General features: G+C 47.4%; 1 protein-coding gene across 2 annotated transcripts in view; it reads right to left on the minus strand.

The window, feature by feature from the left end:
* Positions 1–25,121, minus strand: part of GCC2 (GRIP and coiled-coil domain containing 2) — a 100,634-nt gene that overhangs the window by 12,620 nt on the left and 62,893 nt on the right. For both annotated transcript variants that reach the window (XM_063458078.1, XM_063458087.1), the window contains exon 17: positions 15,242–15,363. In XM_063458078.1, the coding sequence (XP_063314148.1) occupies positions 15,242–15,363 (122 nt within the window). The remainder of the gene's footprint in view (positions 1–15,241; positions 15,364–25,121) is intronic.

Genomic DNA, 25,121 nt, shown 5'->3' on the forward strand with positions numbered 1-25,121 from the left:
GCAGTTTTAGAGAAACTGCTATGTTTACATATAGGTTAATCCAGCCTCTTGTGGCTGTCTCATTGACAGCCGCTAGAGGCGCTTCTGCGCTTCTCACTCTCACAGTGAGAAGACGCTGCCGTCCATAGGAAAGCATTGAGAAATGCTTTCCTATGGACTGATTGAATGCGCGCGTGGCTCTTGCCGCGCATGCGCATACATCGAATGACGTCAGGAGAGGGAGAAGAGTCCCTGGGGAGCCCGGCGCTGGAGAAAGGTAAGAATTTAACCCCTTCCTCCCCCTAGAGCCTGGCGGGAGTGGGGCCATGAGGGTGGGGGGACGGACCCAAAGACCCTATAGTGCCAGGAAAACAAGTTTGTTTTCCTGGCACTATAGTGGTCCTTTAACCCCCTTTACTACCGTGAACAATTTGACTGAAAAAAAATATTAGCATAACATTTATATGAAGCAAGGAATGCATGGCTATCATTTACACAACTCATGACACCACAGTTTTGTCTATATATTGCCTTGCAGTCAAACTTAAAAATATGTACAGTTAAACGATCTTATTTTTCACTTATTCATTCATACTGTATAAAAAATATTTGGGAATGAAAAGCGTTCAGCCGTATATATGGTGTCCTTTATCTTGCAGCACATAGAGTCTGAAATATCAGTATAAAAGCAACAATTTTATTTTTCTCACATACACTAGGTGCGACAAATATATAAATAAAAATAGTCAATAAACCTTACTTATAGGTATTTGTAAGAACTGTAACAATAAATAAATGATGGCGCAGTGCAATCTTGCAGTGTACAGTGCAATTATTAAAGTGGAAATAATATCTCAATACAATAATACTTCATCACAATTAGAAAATATAACCACAATGGTGAAACCATCAAAAGATTTTGGCAAAAAATCCCAAATCAGGACAAATAAAATAATTGGTCCGCAAATAAAAATAGTGTTATATAAATTTGGATTACCGTATATACTCTAGTATAAGCCGACCAGAATATAAGCCGAGGCCCCTAATTTTACCCCCAAAAACTGGGAAAACGTATTGACTCGAGTATAAGACTAGGGTGGGAAATGCAGCAGCTACTGGTAAATTTCTAAATAAAATTAGATCCTAAAAAAATTATATTAATTGAATATTTATTTACAGTGTGTGTGTATATGAGTGCAGTGTGTGTGTGTATATGAGTGCAGTGTGTGTGTGTGTATATGAGTGCAGTGTGTGTGTGTGTATATGAGTGCAGTGTGTGTGTGTGTATATGAGTGCAGTGTGTGTGTGTGTATATGAGTGCAGTGTGTGTGTGTATATGAGTGCAGTGTGTGTGTGTGTGTGTATGAGTGCAGTGTGTGTGTGTGTGTGTGTGTGTGTGCAGTGTGTGTGTGTGTGTGTGTGTGTGTGTATATGAGTGCATGAGTGCAGTGTGTGTGTATATGAGTGCAGTGTGTGTGTGTATATGAGTGCAGTGTGTGTGTGTATATGAGTGCAGTGTGTGTGTGTATGAGTGCAGTGTGTGTGTGTATATGAGTGCAGTGTGTGTGTGTATGAGTGCAGTGTGTGTGTGTATATGAGTGCAGTGTGTGTGTGTATGAGTGCAGTGTGTGTGTGTATATGAGTGCAGTGTGTGTGTGTATATGAGTGCAGTGTGTGTGTGTATATGAGTGCAGTGTGTGTGTGTATATGAGTGCAGTGTGTGTGTATATGAGTGCAGTGTGTGTGTATATGAGTGCAGTGTGTGTGTATATGAGTGCAGTGTGTGTGTGTGCGTATATGAGTGCAGTGTGTGTATGAGTGCAGTGTGTGTGTATGAGTGCAGTGTGTGTGTGTATATGAGTGCAGTGTGTGTGTGTATATGAGTGCAGTGTGTGTGTGTATATGAGTGCAGTGTGTGTGTATATGAGTGCAGTGTGTGTGTGTATATGAGTGCAGTGTGTGTGTGTGTGTATGAGTGCAGTGTGTGTGTGTATATGAGTGCAGTGTGTGTGTATATGAGTGCAGTGTGTGTGTATATGAGTGCAGTGTGTGTGTATATGAGTGCAGTGTGTGTGTGTGTGTGTATATGAGTGCAGTGTGTGTGTGTGTGTATATGAGTGCAGTGTGTGTGTATATGAGTGCAGTGTGTGTGCGTATATGAGTGCAGTGTGTGTGCATGAGTGCAGTGTGTGTGCATGAGTGCAGTGTGTGTGCATGAGTGCAGTGTGTGTGTATGAGTGCAGTGTGTGTATGAGTGCAGTGTGTGTGTGTGAGTGCAGTGTGTGTGTGTGAGTGCAATGTGTGTATGTGAGTGCAGTGTGTGTATGTGAGTGCAGTGTGTGTGAGTATAGTGTGTGTGTGTGTGTGTGAGTGCAGTGTGTGTGTGCGTGCGTGCAGTGTGTGAGTGAGTGCAGTGTGTATATGAATGCAGTGTGTGCATGAATGCAGTGTGTGCATGAATGCAGTGTGTGCATATGAATGAAGTGTGAGTGTGTGTGATGCAGTGTGTGTTTGTGTATGTGTTGGTGGGGGGTGGGCATTTTGATTATTGTTATTTTATTAATTATTATTTTAATCATTTTTTTGTTCTATTATTATTTATTTTATTAATTATTATTTTCATTTTTTGTTATATTGTTATTTTTTTAAAATTATTATTATTTATAATATTTTATTATTATATTTATTTTTTTCGTCCCCCCTCCCTACTTGATACATGGCAGGGACGGGGGCTCTCCTTCCCTGGTTGTCCACTGGCATTGGCAGTTCAGTGGGGGGGGGAGGGGGCTGGCAGAGCTGTAACTTACCTTTCCTGCAGCTCCTGTCAGCTCTCTCCTCCTCCGCGCCGGTCCGATCAGCTCCCCTGTAAGTCTCGCGAGAGCCGCACTATGACCCCGCGGCTCTCGCGAGACTTACACTGGGAGCTGACAGAGGTGCTGAACGGACCAGCGCGGAGGAGAAGGGAGCTGACAGGAGCTGCAGGAGAGGTAAGTAAACGCCCTGCAGCCCCCACAGCCCCCAGTCTGTATTATGGCAATGTAAATTGCCATAATACAGACACTGACTCGAGTATAAGCCGAGTTGGGGTTTTTCAGCACAAAAAATGTGCTGAAAAACTCGGCTTATACTCGAGTATATACGGTAAGTGGTGGGAACACAAAGCCTCCAGACACTCTTTGCTTTTACCCGTATTTTGGACATCAATAAAGTCGAGCCTTTGGTGGTGATGGGTTCTTGCACTGCATTATAAAGATTGGATCCAACAACAACCAAAGGCTGAATAGTTCTGAGTGCTATGTTATCCACTCAATGTTGGCAAGTGTGCATTTATTTACTCATTGTATATACATATATTTGCAATACTGCACTAGGTTCTCTTTAATAATAGATCCAGAGTTTTGAGGGGTATTTTAAGCAAGTATTTTTACAGTCCATATTTGTGTTCATAATTTGTTTTACGTCACAGTATGTTTTTGCATGAAACACATTATATGCATTTTTGGGGTTATTTATGTATTTATATTTAGTTTGAAATTTATATAACACTAATTGTATTTGTAAGAACCCTGAAGGGTTACTAGTCCCTTGTGGAGAGAGGCACTGAGGCTAGTGGTGTTGTGGAGAGAGGCACTGAGGCTAATGGTGTTGTGGAGAGAGGAACTGAGGCTAGTGGTGTTGTGGAGAGAGGCACTGAGGCTAGTGGTGTTGTGGAGAGAGGCACTGAGGCTAGTGGTGTTGTGGAGAGAGGCACTGAGGCTAGTGGTGTTGTGGAGAGAGGCACTGAGGCTAGTGGTGTTGTGGAGAGAGGCACTGAGGCTAGTGGTGTTGTGGAGAGAGGCACTGAGGCTAGTGGTGTTGTGGAGAGAGGCACTGAGGCTAGTGGTGTTGTGGAGAGAGGCACTGAGGCTAGTGGTGTTGTGGAGAGAGGCACTGAGGCTAGTGGTGTTGTGGAGAGAGGCACTGAGGCTAGTGGTGTTGTGGAGAGAGGCACTGAGGCTAGTGGTGTTGTGGAGAGAGGCACTGAGGCTAGTGGTGTTGTGGAGAGAGGCACTGAGGCTAGTGGTGTTGTGGAGAGAGGCACTGAGGCTAGTGGTGTTGTGGAGAGAGGCACTGAGGCTAGTGGTGTTGTGGAGAGAGGCACTGAGGCTAGTGGTGTTGTGGAGAGAGGCACTGAGGCTAGTGGTGTTGTGGAGAGAGGCACTGAGGCTAGTGGTGTTGTGGAGAGAGGCACTGAGGCTAGTGGTGTTGTGGAGAGAGGCACTGAGGCTAGTGGTGTTGTGGAGAGAGGCACTGAGGCTAGTGGTGTTGTGGAGAGAGGCACTGAGGCTAGTGGTGTTGTGGAGAGAGGCACTGAGGCTAGTGGTGTTGTGGAGAGAGGCACTGAGGCTAGTGGTGTTGTGGAGAGAGGCACTGAGGCTAGTGGTGTTGTGGAGAGAGGCACTGAGGCTAGTGGTGTGGTGGAGAGAGGCTTCGAGACTATGGTGAGGCCTAATAGAAAGCAGTTGTTGTTGTTGGGGGATTCCATCATAAGAAGTGTGGAGATGGACAATGGTGGTCTTGTGAGGTGTCTTCCTGGAGATACTGCTCACAGAGACAGGAGACGTATCTGTAATATTGTTAAGCGAGCAAAGCAGGAAGGGGAATTGGATGTACTTGTTCATCTAGGGACAAATGACTTGGCTTGCAATGAGGTTTCAGAGGTTAAGGAAGTTTTTTGTGTGTTTTTTTGTGTTTTTGCCAATGATATACGGCAAGTTGCTTCCACACGGTCATTCTCTGAAGTTCTGCCTGTGCATAACACTCAGAACGACAGGCGTATGCATATTAGGGACTTTAACTTGTGGCTTGGTGAATGGTGTCGGGAGCAAGGATTTGGCTTTATTTCTCATGGTAGCTCTGTTTGGAATGGAAATAAACTGTACAAAAAAGATGTTTTGCATCTTTCTCAAAAGGGAACAAATGTTCTCAGTGAGCAGTTCAGAGGTTTTGCTAGGATGTATTTAAACTAGGAGGGGGTGCAAAAGGGTGATAAAACATCAATCCAACTGTCCCCAAAAACAAGGACAGAAGGTGCCTGTAGCAAGTGTGTTAAAAAATGATAAGCTTAAAGTCATGTCTACAAATGCTTGCAGTTTAGGGAATAAGATCCATGAACTTGTGGCAATAATGGCAACTGATAGTGTAGATTTAGTCGCTGTTACTGAGACATGGTATAATGGGAAAAATTACTGGGACATAGCAACACCAGGGTACTCTTTATATAGAAAAGACAGGGAAGGCAGGAAAGGGGGAGGGGTGGCCCTGTATGTGAAGGATAGCATAAAATCTAGCCTAATAAAAGTTAGTGAGGTGAACATAGAGTCCGTTTGAGTTACGTTAGAATTTGGTAATCACACAGTAATTCGTGTAGGTGTGATTTATAGGCCCCCAGGACAAATTAAAGAGTTAGATAATCTACTAGTTGAAGAAATAGCTAAAATGACAATGAAGGGGGAAGTTATCATCACGGGTGACTTTAATCTTCCTGATGTGAATTGGAAAACAAAAATAGCTGCTTGTGCCAGGAGCACACATATTCTAAACTCCCTACTGGGATTGTCTCTAAAACAAGTCGTTGAGGAGCCAACTCGTAAAGAGGCCATACTAGATTTAGTGTTAACAAATGGAGATTTGGTATCCGATATTACTGTAGGTGAAAGAATGTGGCCAAAATAGTAAAAAACAAAAAGTTAGCATTTAGTAATTATAAAAAAAAAAACAGAGTGAGGAAGACAGAATGATCTATAAGATTAGGCAGAAAGAGGCTAAGCAAGTTATAAGAGCTTTCAAATCACACACAGAAGAGAAAATAGCACAGTCAGTAAAAAAGGGGGACAAAACTTTTTTTAGATACATAAATGAGAAAAGAAAAGTAAAACAAGGATTAGTTAGATTAAAAACAAAAGAAGGAAGGTATGTAGAAGAGGATAAATGTCTAGCTGACTGCCTCAATGAATATTTTTGTTCGTGAGTTTACAGAGGAAGAGGTTCTATTTCAACTGTCAAAAGTAAAGACAAATAAGTCAATGGGACCTGATGGAATACACCCAAAGCTATTAAAAGAGCTTAGTGGTGTACTAGCAAAACCATTAACAGATTTATTTAACCAATCATTGATAATAGGGGTAGTCCAAGAAGATTGGAAGTTGGCAAATGTTGTGCCCATTAACAAGAAAGGTAATAGGGAGGAGTCAGGCAACTATAGGCCAGTAAGCCTTACTTCAGTAGTGGGGAAAGTGATGGAAACCATGGTAAAGGATAGGATTGTTGAACATCTAAAAACACATGGATTTCAAGATCAGACAAAACATGGGTTTACTTCAGGGAGATCATGCCAAACTAATCTTATTGATTTTTTTGATTGGGTAACTAAAATTATAGATCAGGGTGGTGCAGTAGACATTGCTTACCTAGATTTCAGTAAGGCTTTTGACACTGTTGCACATAGACGGCTTATCAATAAACTGTAATATTTAAGTTTGGATTCCAATATTGTTGAATGGGTGAGGCAGTGGCTGAGTGACAGGCAACAGAGGGGTGTAGTCAATGAAGTATCGAAGCTTGGGCTTGTCACCAGTGGGGTACCTCAGGGATCTGTACTTGGACCCATTCTCTTTAATATTTTTATTAGTGATATTGCAGAAGGTCTTGATGGTAAGGTATGTCTTTTTGCTGATGATACTAGGGTTGATGTTCCAGGAGGGATAAGCCAAATGGCTAATGATTTAGGTAAACTAGAAAAATGGTCAGAGTTGTGGCAACTGACATTTAATGTGGACAGGGGCGGACTGAGAACCCTCAGGGCCCCCGGGCAAAATAAATCAAGGGCCCCCTTACAGGCCCCACCCATACTCCGCAGCAAGCGCCACCCATGTCCCGCCTCCATGCACCGCCTCCAGCCACACCCTACACAATCTTTAGACACAAGGAACAAAAGTGCAATAATCCCTTCAAGGCCCCAGTAGAGACTACAATTGAGGGCTAATGGGCCATGGAGGGGGGTCTTTCTAGCAGAGGCTATCTCAGTGTCCTTTAGAGAGTGTGTTAGAAAGAATCCCCTCCAGGCCCTATTAGAGACTACAATGGAGTCTAATAGGCTTGGAAGGGGGTCTTTCTAACAGAGGCCATCTCAGTGTCCCTGCTGGAAACAGTCGCCTCCAGGCCCCAGTAGAGACTACAATTGAGGGTTAATGGGCCATGGGGGGGGGGGGGGGGGGGGGGGGGGGGGGGGGGGGGAGTATTCTAGCAGAGGATATCTCAGTGTCCTTTAGAGAGTGTGTTAGAAAGAATTTCCTCCAGGTCCCACTAGAGACTACAATGGAGTCTAATGGGGCCTGGAGGGGGGTCTCTCCAACACCCTGGTTCCTATTCACAATATAGCAACACAACATAGCTCGCTGATACCTAGGCCAAGTTGGCTCCTCTTACCTTAATTACTGTTGTTGGCTGGCAGTCTGTGGGCTTGCTGGAAGGCTGTGGGCTTACTGGCTGCGGCTGGCAGGCTGTGGGCTTGCTGGCTACTGCTGGCAGGCTGTGGGCTTGCTGGCTACTGCCGGCAGGCTGTGGGCTTGCTGGCTACTGCCGGCAGGCTGTGGGCTTGCTGGCTACTGCCGGCAGGCTGTGGGCTTGCTGGCTACTGCCGGCAGGCTGTGGGCTTGCTGGCTACTGCCGGCAGGCTGTGGGCTTGCTGGCTACTGCCGGCAGGCTGTGGGCTTGCTGGCTACTGCCGGCAGGCTGTGGGCTTGCTGGCTACTGCCGGCAGGCTGTGGGCTTGCTGGCTACTGCCGGCAGGCTGTGGGCTTGCTGGCTACTGCCGGCAGGCTGTGGGCTTGCTGGCTGCGGCTAGCAGGCTGTTGGCTTGCTGGCTGTGGCTTGCTGGCTGGCAGGCTGTGGCTTGCTGGCTGCGGTTGGCAGGCTGTAAGCCTAACTGGTGGCCTGTGGGCTGGCTGGCTGGCCGGCCTGTGGGCTGGCTGGCTGGCCGGCCTGTGGGCTGGCTGGCTGGCCGGCCTGTGGGCTGGCTGGCTGGCCGGCCTGTGGGCTGGCTGGCTGGCCGGCCGGCCTGTGGGCTGGCTGGCTGGCCGGCCGGCCTGTGGGCTGGCTGGCTGGCCGGCCGGCCTGTGGGCTGGCTGGCTGGCCGGCCTCTGGGCTGGCTGGCTGGCATGCAGGCCACTGGGGCACTTGGAGATTATTTCAAGAAATAATCCATGCACAATAACCACTACTGCTCTGTGTAGTCGTTATGGTGCCAGGAGGGCCGGGCCCCCCTCCCAGAGTAAGTAGTCAAACCGTTTAAGAACAGTTTGACAACTTACCTGCTGGGATATGAGGCTGTTGTAGGGTATAGGAGCAGTGGTGCAATGTGTAAGGGGTGCAGTGTGTGTGAGGGGGTGTAGTGTGTGAATGTGTAGGGTGTGTGGGGCAATGTGTGTATGAGGGGGCTGTGTATGTGTGTGGCAATGTTAGTATGGGTGGGCAGTGTATGTGTGTGAGGCAATGTGTAAATGTGTATGGTGTGTGTGTGGGGGCAGTGTGTGAATGTGTATGGTGTGTGTGTGGGGGCAGTGTGTGAATGTGTATGGTGTGTGGGGGTAGTGTGTTTATGGGGCTAGAGTTCACTCTCACCACTGCAACCACCAGGAATCCCTGGTGGTCACAGTGTTGAGAGTGAACTCGAGCCCGTAGCTCCAGGGCTAGAGTTTACTTTCGCCAGAGCCGTAACGTTGCCGTGGTAACCGCGGCAACGATCTGTGCTCGCGCAAGAAGGACCCAGAGGAGCTGCAGGCTGAGCTCCCGGGTCCTCTCTTCCTCCCTCCCCTGCCGGCTGCCCGCACGGTGCCTGCGGACAGGGGAGGGGGCAATTGCCCTCCTCTTACTCCCCCTTACCCCTCTTCTTACCCCCTTCTTACTCCCCCCTCCTCTCTTCTTACCCCCCTCTCTCTCTTCTTACTCCCCCTCCCTCTCGTCTTACCCCCCTCTTCTTAACCCCCTCTCTCTTCTTACCCCCTCCCTCTTCTTACCCCCCTCCCCTTACCCCCCCTCTCTCTTTTTACCCCCCCTTTATTTTTAGGGGGGGGGAGTATTCTAGCAGAGGATATCTCAGTGTCCTTTAGAGAGTGTGTTAGAAAGAATTTCCTCCAGGTCCCACTAGAGACTACAATGGAGTCTAATGGGGCCTGGAGGGGGGTCTCTCCAACACCCTGGTTCCTATTCACAATATAGCAACACAACATAGCTCGCTGATACCTAGGCCAAGTTGGCTCCTCTTACCTTAATTACTGTTGTTGGCTGGCAGTCTGTGGGCTTGCTGGAAGGCTGTGGGCTTACTGGCTGCGGCTGGCAGGCTGTGGGCTTGCTGGCTACTGCCGGCAGGCTGTGGGCTTGCTGGCTACTGCCGGCAGGCTGTGGGCTTGCTGGCTACTGCCGGCAGGCTGTGGGCTTGCTGGCTACTGCCGGCAGGCTGTGGGCTTGCTGGCTACTGCCGGCAGGCTGTGGGCTTGCTGGCTACTGCCGGCAGGCTGTGGGCTTGCTGGCTACTGCCGGCAGGCTGTGGGCTTGCTGGCTACTGCCGGCAGGCTGTGGGCTTGCTGGCTACTGCCGGCAGGCTGTGGGCTTGCTGGCTACTGCCGGCAGGCTGTGGGCTTGCTGGCTACTGCCGGCAGGCTGTGGGCTTGCTGGCTACTGCCGGCAGGCTGTGGGCTTGCTGGCTACTGCCGGCAGGCTGTGGGCTTGCTGGCTACTGCCGGCAGGCTGTGGGCTTGCTGGCTGCGGCTAGCAGGCTGTTGGCTTGCTGGCTGTGGCTTGCTGGCTGGCAGGCTGTGGCTTGCTGGCTGCGGTTGGCAGGCTGTAAGCCTAACTGGTGGCCTGTGGGCTGGCTGGCTGGCCGGCCTGTGGGCTGGCTGGCTGGCCGGCCTGTGGGCTGGCTGGCTGGCCGGCCTGTGGGCTGGCTGGCTGGCCGGCCGGCCTGTGGGCTGGCTGGCTGGCCGGCCGGCCTGTGGGCTGGCTGGCTGGCCGGCCGGCCTGTGGGCTGGCTGGCTGGCCGGCCGGCCTGTGGGCTGGCTGGCTGGCATGCAGGCCACTGGGGCACTTGGAGATTATTTCAAGAAATAATCCATGCACAATAACCACTACTGCTCTGTGTAGTCGTTATGGTGCCAGGAGGGCCGGGCCCCCCTCCCAGAGTAAGTAGTCAAACCGTTTAAGAACAGTTTGACAACTTACCTGCTGGGATATGAGGCTGTTGTAGGGTATAGGAGCAGTGGTGCAATGTGTAAGGGGTGCAGTGTGTGTGAGGGGGTGTAGTGTGTGAATGTGTAGGGTGTGTGGGGCAATGTGTGTATGAGGGGGCTGTGTATGTGTGTGGCAATGTTAGTATGGGTGGGCAGTGTATGTGTGTGAGGCAATGTGTAAATGTGTATGGTGTGTGTGTGGGGGCAGTGTGTGAATGTGTATGGTGTGTGGGGGTAGTGTGTTTATGGGGCTAGAGTTCACTCTCACCACTGCAACCACCAGGAATCCCTGGTGGTCACAGTGTTGAGAGTGAACTCGAGCCCGTAGCTCCAGGGCTAGAGTTTACTTTCGCCAGAGCCGTAACGTTGCCGTGGTAACCGCGGCAACGATCTGTGCTCGCGCAAGAAGGACCCAGAGGAGCTGCAGGCTGAGCTCCCGGGTCCTCTCTTCCTCCCTCCCCTGCCGGCTGCCCGCACGGTGCCTGCGGACAGGGGAGGGGGCAATTGCCCTCCTCTTACTCCCCCTTACCCCTCTTCTTACCCCCTTCTTACTCCCCCCTCCTCTCTTCTTACCCCCCTCTCTCTCTTCTTACTCCCCCTCCCTCTCGTCTTACCCCCCTCTTCTTAACCCCCTCTCTCTTCTTACCCCCTCCCTCTTCTTACCCCCCTCCCCTTACCCCCCCTCTCTCTTTTTACCCCCCCTTTATTTTTACTCCCTCCCCTCCCTCTCTCTTTTTGCCCCCCCTCCCCTTCTCTTTTTGCCCCCCCTCCCCTTCTCTTTTTGCCCCTCCCCTCCCCTCCCATCCCCTCCTTTTCTCTTTTTGCCCCCCCTCCCCTTCCTTTCTCTTTTTGCCCCTCACCACCTTTTCTCTTTTTGCCCCCCCTCCCTTTCTCTTTTTGCCCCCCCTCCCTTTCTCTTTTTGCCCCCCCCTCCCTTTCTCTTTTTGCCCCCCTCCTTTTCTCTTTTTGCCCCCCTCCTTTTCTCTTTTTGCCCCCCTCCTTTTCTCTTTTTGCCCCCCTCCTTTTCTCTTTTTGCCCCCCTCCTTTTCTCTTTTTGCCCCCCTCCTTTTCTCTTTTTGCCCCCCTCCACTCCTTTTCTCTTTTTGCCCCCCCCCCATCCTTTCTCTTTTTGCCCCCCCCCCCCCTCCTCTTTTTTAAAAATAATATCAGGAAGTATTACTTTACTGAGAGGGCAGTGGATGCATGGAATAGCCTTCCAGCTGAAGTGGTAGAGGTTAACACAGTAAAGGAGTTTAAGCATGCGCGGGATAGGCATAAGGCTATCCTAACTATAAGATAAGGCCAGAGACTAATGAAAGTATTTAGAAAATTGGGCAGACTAGATGGGCCGAATGGTTCTTATCTGCCGTCACATTCTATGTTTCTAGTCATTACTGGTAGTGCAGTTTACTAAACATTGCAACCTAATGTAAAAAGAATATCCACCTTTAAGAATAATGCTTACATACAGTAAAAACAGCTAAATTATATATTTCTAAAATGAACATATTTAAAACTGCTATAGCAATTTTTATCAATCTCTAGACTTCTACTGTAATGCAGACAGTAAGATGGTGGAATTAATTCACTCCCTGACTTTAAGAATGCTATCACCCAATTAAGCTTTCTTTACGGTTTGAAAGTATGGGTGAGCTTACACTTTCAGAAGTGACTAGTATCTTCTGGTAGAGAAATGTGTTCCTCTACAGGCCGGTAATCATAACTAGAGTATAAATGAGGGTGAGTGAGGCTTGAGGGACTAGATTTCATACTGCAAAATACAGGAAAATAAAACCTTTTATACTCTATTTTAGTATTGAAGAGGTTAATTGGCAAAGTTTTGTCCCTTTTGCTAATGCGGTTGCATGCAACTAAAGTTTTAATGGAGATACCTGTGGATTTATAATGTCATGGATTCTAAAGATGGGTGGATTGACTGATGTGGACAACAACAAAAAATCTAGACTGACAACCAATTTATACCCATCCAAGGATGGTCCAACCTTTTATTTATGGTCGAAACGAATACTCTCATATGTGGTTATCTACAGCATGTGTTAACTGTTCTCATTCTTTAAGCACTAAGGAATGATCCACATGATTTGTTTCTGCTTAGGCACTATGTAACGGCAGAGGTAGGCAGCTTTTCAGCACTCCAGATGTTGTGGATTACATTATGGCTGGAAGAGCATTCAAGGAGAAGTAGTCCGCAACATTTGGAGGGCCGAAAGGTTTCCAATCCCTATGCTCTGATATATATTCTGACTATTTTATGCCCCTTTGACACACTGCAACATTACTAATTTGGGAATTTTCTGATAAGGACAGCTCCTCATTCCCTAACCCAAATAAAAAAATCCTATTAAATAGTTTATTGGGGTTAGGACTGCAGTACAAAATAGACGGTATATACAGTATATAAAATATCTGCTAAGAACTTCTTGACTTGGGTTTGCACTCGGGCATCTAGTTACTAAGTGACATAAAAGTGCCTGTGTACACATGAGTTTCAAGCATTGCTACCATACAGTCCTCATGGCACCATAGGATGCAATATGGTTTAGGCAAATAGTTTACCTATGACAACTCCCCTTTTATGTAACAGTTTCCTATAGTTACATATACATACCTGAATGTGCAATTAAGGAAACGTAACAACTCTTGCTGTAGGTAGATTAATTTATGTGTGGTTCAACACTTTTTTTTATTTTTAATTACTTGAGTATATTCTTGCTTGGTCCACTGTCCACTTAATGATATTGATCACACAACAGAATTAAAGTGATTTGTTGGTCATTTTTTGGAATACAAACCTCACGGTTGTTCCCGCTGACGTCTGGCAATCTCACAATTACAAAAATGTCACACAAAAGAGAAGATAGAAGAGCAAAAATTTTGAAGTTGCAATCTGCAACATGGCAAATCTTCTCCCTGGCCTGCGTGCTCCATGTACTTGCCCTGCTATAAGACAGAAGTTGGTGTCTGCAACAAGGAAAGCCTCCACTCTCCTGATTATTACGGGGCATCCCAAGCTGCTCTTACATTATTATTATTCATACTTATATAGTGCCAGCTTATTCCGCAGCACTTTACAATACATGGATATTAAAGAGCAACATACTATGTGCACGAGCATAATATCCCAAAAGAAAAAAATGTTAATTTAATAACAGATTTTTACTTGACTATTCAAAATGTCAATTATTTGCTGCATACAAGCAAAAGTCATATTGTTTGACATTAGTCAAATTTCTGCGCTTGATAACAAATGTGCTCTGGCCTTAATATACTAGGGATCGACCGATTATCGGTTTTACCGATATAATCGGCCGATATTCGGTATTTTCGGCAATATCGGTATCGGCCAATAGGGATACCGATATTGCCGATAATACCTCCCAGGACCGCCAGGCTCATTACAAGCCCGGCGGTCCTGGGGGGGCGGGCAGCAAGCGTTTACTCACCTCCCAGCAGCTCCTCCAGCTCCCCAGTGTAAATCTTGCGAGACCCGCGGCCAGCTCTGACGGCCGCGGGTCTCTCGAGATTTACACTGGGGAGCTGGAGGAGCTGCTGGGAGGTGGGTAAACGCTTGCTGCCCACCCCACTTCCCTCCCCCAGCTAAGCCTATGCCACTGGACCACCAGGGATTAACATATCCCCCCTCCCTGGCAAGGCAACAAGCAGGGAGGGGGGACAACAAAAAATAAATAATAATAATTAAATATATAAAAAATAAATAAATAATTTAATATAAAAATTAAAAAAAAATGTTTTAATAAAAAATGCCCCCTCACACACACACTATTATTATACACATACACTACACAAACACACTGTGTATATAATTCAGTGTGTTTGTATAGTGTGTGTGTGTATATATAATGCAGTGTGTTTGTATAGTGTGTGTGTGTATATATAATGCAGTGTGTTTGTATAGTGTGTGTATATATAATGCACACTACACAAACACACTGCATTATATACACACACTGCATTATACACACACACACTATACAAACACACTGCATTATACACACACACACTATACAAACACACACTGCATTATACACACACACACTATACAAACACACACTGCATTATATACACACACACTATACAAACACACACTGCATTATATACACACACTATACAAACACACACTGCATTATATACACACACACTATACAAACACACACTGCATTATATATACACACACACACTATACAAACACACACTGCATTATATATACACACACACTATACAAACACGCACTGCATTATATACACACACACTATACAAACACGCACTGCATTATATACACACACTATACAAACACGCACTGCATTATATACACACACACTATACAAACACACACTGCATTATATACACACACACTATACAAACACACACTGCATTATATACACACACACTATACAAACACACACTGCATTATATACACACACACTATACAAACACGCACTGCATTATATACACACACACACTATACAAACACGCACTGCATTATATACACACACACTATACAAACACGCACTGCATTATATACACACACACTATACAAACACACACACTCTATACAAACACACACACTGCATTATATACACACACTATACAAACACACACTGCATTATATACACACACACTGCATCCACTACACACACACTGCATCCACTACACACACACTGCATCCACTACACACACACTGCATCCACTACACACACACTGCATCCACTACACACACACTGCATCCACTACACACACATACACAGCTCCCCTGTCTAAACACACTGCATCCACTACACGTGGCATGTATATTTTGTGCATTTACCTTTAGAAATAGTTTTTTATTTTCCAAAATGGTAAATGTACAGAATATCGGCAAATTATATCGGCTATCGGCCTGAAAGTTCACAGGATATCGGTATCGGTATCGGCTCTAAAAAATCAATATCGGTCGATCCCTATAATATACCATTTACCTCTCTTGTTTGAAGACCTCCTGTTCAGTTTGAGAAATAGATTTATTTTTCTGCTGTTTTAAAACATTATGGACACGCACTTTGTAGCTTTCAAATTCAGCACTCACTGTGGCTTGCTCGGTCTGTGGGAAGAAAAGAACGGTTTACTTCTCAAAAAAAACAACAACTATGTGAATAGAATATAAACAAAAATGTAGTACAAATAAGAATATTCGACTAAGACTGTCTAGTTAAATTATGAAGAGGATACAAAAAAAAATAGTGACAAAAATTATAATATTCACAAATATAAACATTTTCTCTAAAACAAACAAAAAACAAAGTCATATTTAAAAAGTTTGACAAATAGCCTTATTGAAAAGTGTAAATATCCTTAAACAGTTTTTGCTTTCAGCACAATAATTCTGGGTGACTGAACTTTTGGAAAACATCCTGTGTTTGTGAATCTAAGCAGAGTCATGGGAATGTTTTACAATGTGACATGGAATTAACCGGCCAGACAAGACAGAAAGTACTAACACTAGCTACTGCCCTACAGGAAGCACAGGGTCAATCCAAAACAGATGTGTCATTAATGGAAGTACTCTCACATTTCCCTACAAGTTTAAATTCCCTGCAAATCCATAAACACTGTTCACTAATCTATACAGTGTTTCCTACTGTAACAAACTGTACACTGCTATGTATTTCCAATGAAAAGCAGGCAATCCAACTTAGTTGGTGGGCCAGGCTGTTCTTTATGGCATCTCCATGCAAGTGAGTAGCATTTCATCCCCTTTTATATTTGGTTTTATTTGAACAGCAGTAAGTTCATTTCATCACTAATAATAAGCAACTACAGTCAATAATTACATTTACTCTCAGATTCTGGATTCAGTGCTAGGAACATAGAACAAATGTGAAACAGAATATTGTAAGGTAGGCAGCTAGGTATATTAAGAGCTCATGGGGGAGATGGTTTAAAGCGGCTCCATCACTCCCCCCCTCCCCCCCTCCCCCCTTTTCTTATGCCCCTTAAAGTAAAACTCCAGTGCCAGGAAAACAATCCGTTTTCCTGGCACTACAGGTCCCCTCACCCTCCCACCCCCCACTCCCCAGTTGCTGAAGGGATGAAAACCCCTTCAGTCACTTACCTGAGGCAGCGACGATGTCCCTCGTCGCTGTCTCCTCCTCCGCGCCGCTCCTCCTTCTGACTCCGTCGGCCGGTGGGAGAGACTGAACCCGCTCACCGGCCGAGGAGACCGAATGCGCATTCGCGGCAATGCATTAGCGCTCCCCATAGGAAAGCACTGAAAAAGTTGATATGATGATCATAATAAAGTGAACCAGTGCTTATTCAAAATACTTGAGAGTAAAGTGCAAATGTGAATTATGACAGAGCAAATGTTGCAGTGCAAATAGTGCAAACAAATATAGATAAATATAAAGTGCTGAGTTAAAATATCTTGAGGGACTGATCCAAAATTACATCATATGTTCACTATGCATATACAATAAACAACAATTACATAAACATTTTTTAACAGTAGTGACTTTATGCATATATATCTAGTGCCCAATACATATAACATGGGCCAAATTATTAGAGTACTTATTGCAGACTATTACTTCAATATATAGATCAATGATACATTGTATATTTTAGAAACTATAATGGAATTTATAGCTTATTGTTTAAGCATTTTTCTTTTTGTCTGCTTAGTGTACCAACTGCTCTAATATAATATATCTAGTCTATACATTACTGCATTATCAAGAACCCAGTAAGAACATATCTTGTGTGCACTACCGTAAACACCTACTCAAGAGAGTGAGTTAAAAGGCTATTAAAAAACTGTTAAAAAAATTCCAAGTTGGAGTTAAGACTCATATGAATGAAAGAAATTAAATAGTTTAATTCAGTCCCTTTGGAGACACAGTGTCTAATTCCGAAATCCAAAAAGTTTCCCGGTTAAGCAATATTCTCCCACGATCACCAGCTCTGCGAGACAGGGGTACATGATCTATACCCAAAAATTTCAAAGAAGCAAGTGGATGTTTATACTGTAAAAAAGTGCGTGGCCACCGGCTTATCTGATTGTCCATCCCTATAGGCCAACCTAATACTCGAGCGGTGGCCTCTAATCCTTTTACATAGGGCAGTTTCAGTCTTGCCAATATACACCAGTCCACAAGGGCATGTCTCAACCGCTAGCAGAGGAAAGCTCATATGCGCCCCGTTAGGTAGGGACGCCCCAATTCCCCTTTACCCGGTACAGTTACTGACACCCATATCTGAAAGGTGAATGGAGCTGATGGAGCATTTGTGGGTCAGTATTAAGATCTTGTCCCATTCCTGTTCTGTGAGCGTGGTCCCTGTCTCTGATTCCCACCTTGTGATGTACCTCGGGTGAGACTGGTGCTCGTTGCTGAGCAGGGTCGCATATAGCTGCGAGACTCCCCTTTCCGGGTGGGTTTGGGCTATGCAAAGGGATTCGAACTGCGTGGGTGGTCTGTTCAGGCATTGTTTATTTGGGAAGGCCGGGTAATAAGCTCGTATTTGGGCGTAGTGAAAGTAATCTACTCCTGTAGGTGTCTTGTCCCCTAATATGTCTGTGAGAGGTCTGAGTTGGTTACCCCGCAGTAGCTGCCGGAAGCTGAGCCAGCCAGTGTCCGTGTAAGCGTGTAGATCTGAGGGCGTGAGTCCCCCTCCCACCTGTGGGTTATGTGTGATGGGTGTAAGGGGGCCGTCAGTGGTGGTGAGTTGGTGTGTGAACCGTAACTTACACCAGACCCGTAGCGTAGCATCGGTCAGGGGATTACCTGTGCGCAGTGCTGTTAGAGTGAGTGAGCTGAGCCACAGACGGGAGGGGAGTGTCTGCTCCATGGGGACCCATAGTTTGGCTGTGGGACGGGCGTGCCAGTCAATGACCCTGAGTAAGTGTGCCGCGTGATAGTATCCCCGGAGGGATGGGAGTCCCGCACCCCCTTTACTTTTAGGGCGCTCTAGGAGCTTCCTGCTTATTCTGCTTGCCTTACCGTTCCAGACAAACTGCCGTATTGCTGTGTCTAGTGTTTGGAAGAATGACCTGGGTATTGTAATGGGAATTGCTTGAAACAAGTACAGAAGGCGCGGGAGTATATTCATCTTTACGGCATTGATTCGGCCGAACCAAGAGACGTAGAGGCCCTTCCAGCGATGAAGATCCGCCTGAAGGACTGAGAGAATGGTAAGGAAGTTTAATCGGAACAGGTGTGTTAGGCCACTGGGCAGCCAGACGCCGAGATATTTGAGTTTAGTGTCGCACCAGGTAAAGCGAAACTGTGACTTTAAATGCGCGACTCTCTCGGCGGCGAGTGAAATCGGCAAGGCTTCCGATTTGCTGAGGTTTAGCTTAAGATTGGAGATCTCACCGAAGATTCTGAAGGCTCGGAGGAGATTGGGGAAGGAGATTGTGGGGTTGTCTAGGAAAAACAACATGTCGTCGGCATAGGCGGCCACTTTATGCACTGTGTGGCGGTGCCTATACCCGGTGATTCCCCCGTCCCGTCTGACCGCCTCTAGGAAAGGTTCTAGAGTGAGGGCAAACAGGAGGGGGGACAGGGGGCAGCCCTGTCTGGTTCCGTTCCGAATGGCAGAGGGAGCAGAGAGACCGCCGTTAATCCGAATGCGGGCCGTCGGGATAGTGTATAGGGCGAGGATCCATGAGCGTATGTGGGGGCCAAACCGCATGTGACAGAGGGTGGCTTCGAGGTACTGCCAGTCTACCCGGTCGAAGGCCTTCTCCGCATCTGTGGAGATCAGGATTAGGCTTCTATTTGTCGACCGAGCAGAGTGGACCATGTGTAGGGCTCGGATGGTGTTGTCTCGAGCTTCCCGTCCCTGGATGAACCCCACCTGGTCTGGGTGGACCAGAGTGGGGAGGACGCGGGAGAGTCTCATGGCTATAGTTTTAGCGAAAAGCTTGAGATCAGCATTGAGGAGCGAGATCGGTCTGTAGCTCCCGCAGTCAGTGGGGTCCTTCCCCTCCTTTGGTATGACCGTGACCGTGGCGCGTAGGGAGTCTGTCGGGAACCGCCCGCCTTCCAGCAAGGAGTTGAGACCCTGTAACAGATGTGGTAGCAGTATGTCTTTGAACTTTCGCAGGTATGAGACCGTCAAACCGTCGGGGCCCGGTGCCTTATTCGACTTAGAACTTTTAAGTGCGGCGGCGAGTTCTTCCCCAGTCAGAGGTTGTTCTAATTCCTCGGCTAGCTCCTCTGGGAGCGTTCGGCCTACGTGTTCTGTGAGGAAGGCATTTATGTTGCGTAGGTGTTGGGGTCTATCTGAGCGTCGCGTTGTGGTATCTAAGTTATAGAAAAGCCTAAACGCTTGCAAAATATCCGTCGGTGTCCTTCTCAGCGTCCCATCTTTCCCCTTAATCTGGTGGATGTGGTGTTGTCTCTGTCTCTGCTTCAGTGTATGGGCTAGTGTCCTACCGCATTTGTCAGAGAACTCATAAAAGTGTCTGTGGGATTTGCGTATGGTTTGGAGTAAATTCTGGGATAACAGGTCTCTGAGCTGCCTACGTGTGTCTGTGAGGCGTCGGTAGGTATCGTCTGTCTGGTCACTTTTATGTCTTGTCTCTAAGGTGGCTATTTCGCGTATCAACTCCTGTGTTCTGGCTGAGTGCTCCTTTTTACGCTGGGTGCATAGTTTAATCATGTGTCCCCGTATTACGCATTTATGCGCCTCCCATATTGTGAGGGGTGCAGTATCTGGCCTGACATTTTCTTGAAAGTATTGGGTCAGAGTTTGGGCTATTTGTGTGGCGACATTGTTGTCCGTCAGTATAGTTTCATTTAGCCTCCAGTGGCGTTCACTGGGTTTGAAAAGCGGTGACTTAAGAGTGGCTCGGACCAGTGCATGGTCTGAGTCGTGCTGTATCCCTATCGAGGAAGACATTAGGAAGGGGAGGTATTCTTGGGCTAGGAAGATATAGTCTATCCTGCTATACCTATTGTGTGCTGCAGAGTAACATGTGAAATCTTTATCATCAGGATGCGCCACCCTCCAGCAGTCTACCAGACCCGATCTGGACAGGGCTTGCTTAGCTTGTCGGATACAGTGCGGGGGATGGTGCTAGTGCCCGCGGAGGAGTCCATCCGGGGGTCCAGGGGGATGTTGAGGTCACCGGTTAGGATCAAAGTTCCCTCCCGGAACCTCTCCAATTTCGCGAGGGTTTTTGCTAAGAATCGGTGTTGCCCTTTATTGGGGCAGTAGACAGTGGCGAACGTGTACTTGTGATCAGCTATCGTGCCTTTAACAAATAGAGATCTGCCCATGGGGTCTGCCTGTGTGGCTGAGCTAAGAAATGGGGTGTTTTGGGAGAAGATGATGGCAACCCCCGCACGTTTAGCGTCGGGGTGGTTGGCGTAGTACCTTAATGGGAATCTCCTGTCTTTGACCTGTGGAGCATCATCCCCTTTTAGATGCGTTTCCTGTAGAAACGCTACTGAGACCCTTTGTGACCAGAGTGTGCGTAGCAGATGGCGCCTCTTATCAGGGGAGTTGAGGCCGCGGACATTATGTGTCCGTAGGGGTAAAGGCGAGGGTCTGAAGCCCGACGCCATGGCTGTGTATTGGCACCGTTCGCGCGAAGGGAGCGGAGCGCCGGTGGTAGGGAGGGGGGGGAAAAGGGATATAGAGGGCAGTAAGGGACGGTTGGGAGAGGGGAGTTAGGCAGGTTAAGGTGCTAGCCCGTTAAGGGGCCTTGGGGTATTGGCAACCGTAGCCCTAGGTCGTGCTAGGGTGACCTAATTTACAAGAGGGCCGGTCGCAGGGGGTCACGGAAGTCAGGCGGGTGTGGTCTGTCGGTGTATACCAGGGACCGCGGTCCCTCGGCCCACGTCTCAGATTAGTTGGTACGTCCACTGGGGGTCTCTTTGGTAGTCTGGTGTGGGTGGGCTAGGTATTTAGTCTGGGCGGGATTAATGTGGCTTCTCTGGGGCGTCTGACCGTAAGCTGTCAGTTTTGTCGGAGTAGTAGGGCAACGGGTGCCGGGGAGGGAGCCTAACGTCCTTTGCTATGACTCTAGGGGGGTAGCAACGGCAGGGGCCGTCCAACCATGGTGTGGAGGGTCAGGTGTAGTGAAAGGTCTCGTTTCCCGACTCATAGGCCGTCACCAGGCCGTCTGGGGTGGCAGCGGAGGGAGAGGGTGGGAGGGGGTCGATCTAGTATCATCACAGCTGCGTTAACCTGGTGGGCATGTCGGTCGAGCCAGTCTAGAGAATGCAATACACACCGATAGAATTGTTTGGGTTTGCATACACAGTACATATCTGATAAAGTTATACAGTACTCGCAATACTCCCGCTAAGTTTAACCACTCCCAGATCCCCCAACTCCCATAACATCCCATCCCGGGGCAGTGCGGGCCACCCCAGCACCGGCACGGGCGGCCCGCACAGCCCCGGGAGTGAAAATACGACAGCAGCGTGGCAAACATGACATACGAGCATATATCGGAAGACAGACTCTATGGGTGCACGGGAGCAGGTGAACCGGCACATAACAGAACCGGAAGACATGCATGTTTCTCACAATACCTTGGCTAGTCTAGACAACCTCAAGGAACCCCCCCCCTCCCCCATCCCTGCTAAGGAATCATACGGGGTATCTCGTTGTAAGGGTGGGGAGCAGTTGGTATCTGGGGGCTAAAGTGTCGCAGCAATGTGGCCAACATATCTGCTAAGCAAGCCAAGACCCCTAAACAATAAGGCTAACAAACAGCGTGTGGGCTCATAATAAACAGGGTAGGCTACTTTTCACCTAACATGCGACATTCCATCCCAAGTAAATAACCCCCAAGATTCCCAATCCCCTCGCCACCCAACCCGGGATTAGTGTTTGTTCACTCGGCCCCAGTTAATGGGTCATCATGTGGGTCAACATTTATTGGTGAGTGGGTCAGCGAGACACAAGGGCGAGGCAGTCCTTCTTTAGGTTGGACCACGAGAAGGGTCCCGGGCAACGGCACTGCATGTGGGGGAGGCAGAGCCAGGGTGTCGCATCTCACAAACCCCGGTTAGATGAATTCCGTTACTTGGCCGACCCGGGAGAAATTTATAAGTATTGCGCCCGTACCCCACCCAAGAGACAATCAGAAAATATAAAGTATAGGCCCTCCCCGTGAACCCGTGATGCCCAGAACTGTAGGCCCCGGGCCCCCGTACCCTAGGTGGGATGGGAAATGTGGCAGTACCCCAATGGATGAAAGTGTGAGTACTTAGCTGTTATCGTGAAAACCATGGGGTAACCTCAGCAGGTTAAGTCTGTGCAGGAGGGCAGGGAAGCGCCGGGGCCGGAGTCTGCGTGGATCAGTCTATTCTTCGGGCCCATCGGGGCCTCCCCAGCGTGTAGGCTGTGTGTCTCTCCGTGCCTGGTTGCGTAGCGGAACAGGCACCTCAGGGTGGTCAGGACGAGTCGGAGGCTGATCCAAGATCCAGTTGCGGATGGTAACCGGTGGCAGTTCCATTGTCCTCAGGAAACTGGGTACGTCGTTGGGCCACCTCAGTGTGCACCACGTGTTCCCCCGTTTGGCCTGGAGGCTGAAGGGAAAGCCCCATTTATAGGGAATACGTTTTTCTTGGAGTATGTGCGTGAGAGGCCTTAGAGCTCTTCGTGCGTCCAATGTGAGGGTGGACAGGTCCTGGTAGAGCGAGATAGTGGCCTCATGGAAGGTGATAGTCTGAGGGCGCGCCGCTCTCTATAATGGCGTCGTTGAGTTAAAAGGACAGGAGGCAGCAGATCACGTCTCGTGGTAGGCCGTCTCTCCTGGGGGGACGCAGGGCCCTGTGGGCGCGTTCTATTTGGTAGTCCTCTGGGGCTTCTTCGCCCAGGATGTGTGTAAATAACTGTGTGAGGGCCGTAGTCAGGTTTTCCTGGTCAGTTTCTGGCAGGCCTCGAATTCTAATGTTATTGCGCCGCCCCCTGTTATCCAGGTCCTCCACCTGCCTTCGGAGTTCAAGCAGCACTGAGCCTTGCCTCGCTGTGTCATGATCTGCCGATTGGGAGTGTTGTATGGCCCTGAGGTTCTCCCCTTCCAGCTCTGTGACTCTTTCCTCCAGTGCAGAAAGGTCCCTCCGCACCTCCTGTATCTCCTCTCGTATCGCCGACCTCAGCTCCGCTACTAGGGCAGTCTTATCGTTCTTTGAGAGCATATTAGCCGAAATGGTTGCCAGTTCGGCAGTGATTCTAGATAGAGGGTCACCTCCCGTTGCTCCCGGCTCCGAGCTTGCGTTACTCTCAGCCCCTGGGGAAGTGGCCGCCATCTTGTCCGCGTGTCTCGCGGATCTGGGGCCGTCTGAATAAGTGAGGAAATCATCTAGCGGTCCGGCGTTTTTCCTTTGCGGGCTGGATCCAGAGGGTCCCGGGGTGCCCTGGCGCTTTGTTTTACCCATCTTTGTGGTGTAGTGAGGCATTGATATGGGGCTTTGTGGTCCGAGGGTGCGGAGCTGCGGCGGTGTGCGACTCACTCCATGCACGGCAAGCCACGCCCCCCTATTCCACCTCCTTTATCTGCAGACTGGATTACTATCGAGGAGTCTTCTCCAAGGATTTTAAGTAGTCGTCATTGATCTGTGGTTATGTTGTGCCGTGTGCTACCTCGTTTAGATATAATTTCACGTACTTCCTTATTTGTCATAGTTAGGAAAGTTTTAATTGACGATTTGTTTGTCATTGGGTCAAAAGTAGATCTAGGACGAAATTTCCCTAATGCCTTGTTGCTATTGCCTGATGGAGTTTTTTCCAATTGATTGAAATATTCTTTCAAACGCATATTTCTGCCAAACTTGTACCATTCAACATTCCATTTGAATTTATTTGGTTTGGCTGTTGGTACAAAAGACAATCCCCGGCTTAATAGGTCAATCTCATCCTGGATTAGAGGTCTGTGTGATAGGTTAAATATTGGGATTACTTCTTGTGAGGCGGTTTGCCCTTCGGTACGTTTCTTGTTCCCATGGCCTCTTCTGGTTCTGCGTGCTCTCTTCTTCGGTTCCTGTTGGTGGTACCTGTTTCTGGGACCCCTAAAAAAAGTCAACGCTGTAGGTGTGATGGTGGATTCAATGTTGTCATTATCTGAGGCTGACTCCCCTGACGTATTGTCAATAGTTGGTATTTTGGGTTTTACAATTCTTCTGCGTTGTCGTCTTGGTCTATTCGGGTTATTTCCAGATAACCATCTGTAAACCCTGTGATCTAAATAATCTTGCTGGACCTTCTCAAATTTATGTTTTTTAAATTTAATCAATTCATTTTTATATCTGAGGAGGTCTTCTTTTAACTTCTGTTGTAACTTTAATCCTTCCATGGACGCGAGTAACAAAGCATGTTCTATTTCAACCTCTAAGATTTTTTGGTTGACCTCCATTAAGTCTTCCTTAACATCTTTAATGATAATTAACATCATATCCATCGATGCTTTATTTAATACCATGGTCCATTCCTTACACACCTTCGCTTTGCCCCTTCCTATAGTAGGGATATTTAATATCCTGAACCCTCTAGGTATTCTTTTTGCCTTATAATAATCAGATAAGAAGACACCATGCAGATCCAAATCAATACTTTTCCTATGTAATTTAGACAGTTTAAAATACACATCTTTGGCAGAAATGTTGTAAGGTAACTCTAATCCAGTTTGTTCCCATAAATGCTTAAACAATAAGCTATAAATTCCATTATAGTTTCTAAAATATACAATGTATCATTGATCTATATATTGAAGTAATAGAGTCTGCAATAAGTACTCTAATAATTTGGCCCATGTTATATGTATTGGGCACTAGATATATATGCATAAAGTCACTACTGTTAAATAATTTTTATGTAATTGTTGTTTATTGTAAATGCATA

Source organism: Pelobates fuscus, chromosome 1, assembly GCF_036172605.1.
Source record: "Pelobates fuscus isolate aPelFus1 chromosome 1, aPelFus1.pri, whole genome shotgun sequence".
Classification (NCBI taxonomy): Eukaryota; Metazoa; Chordata; class Amphibia; order Anura; family Pelobatidae; genus Pelobates; species Pelobates fuscus.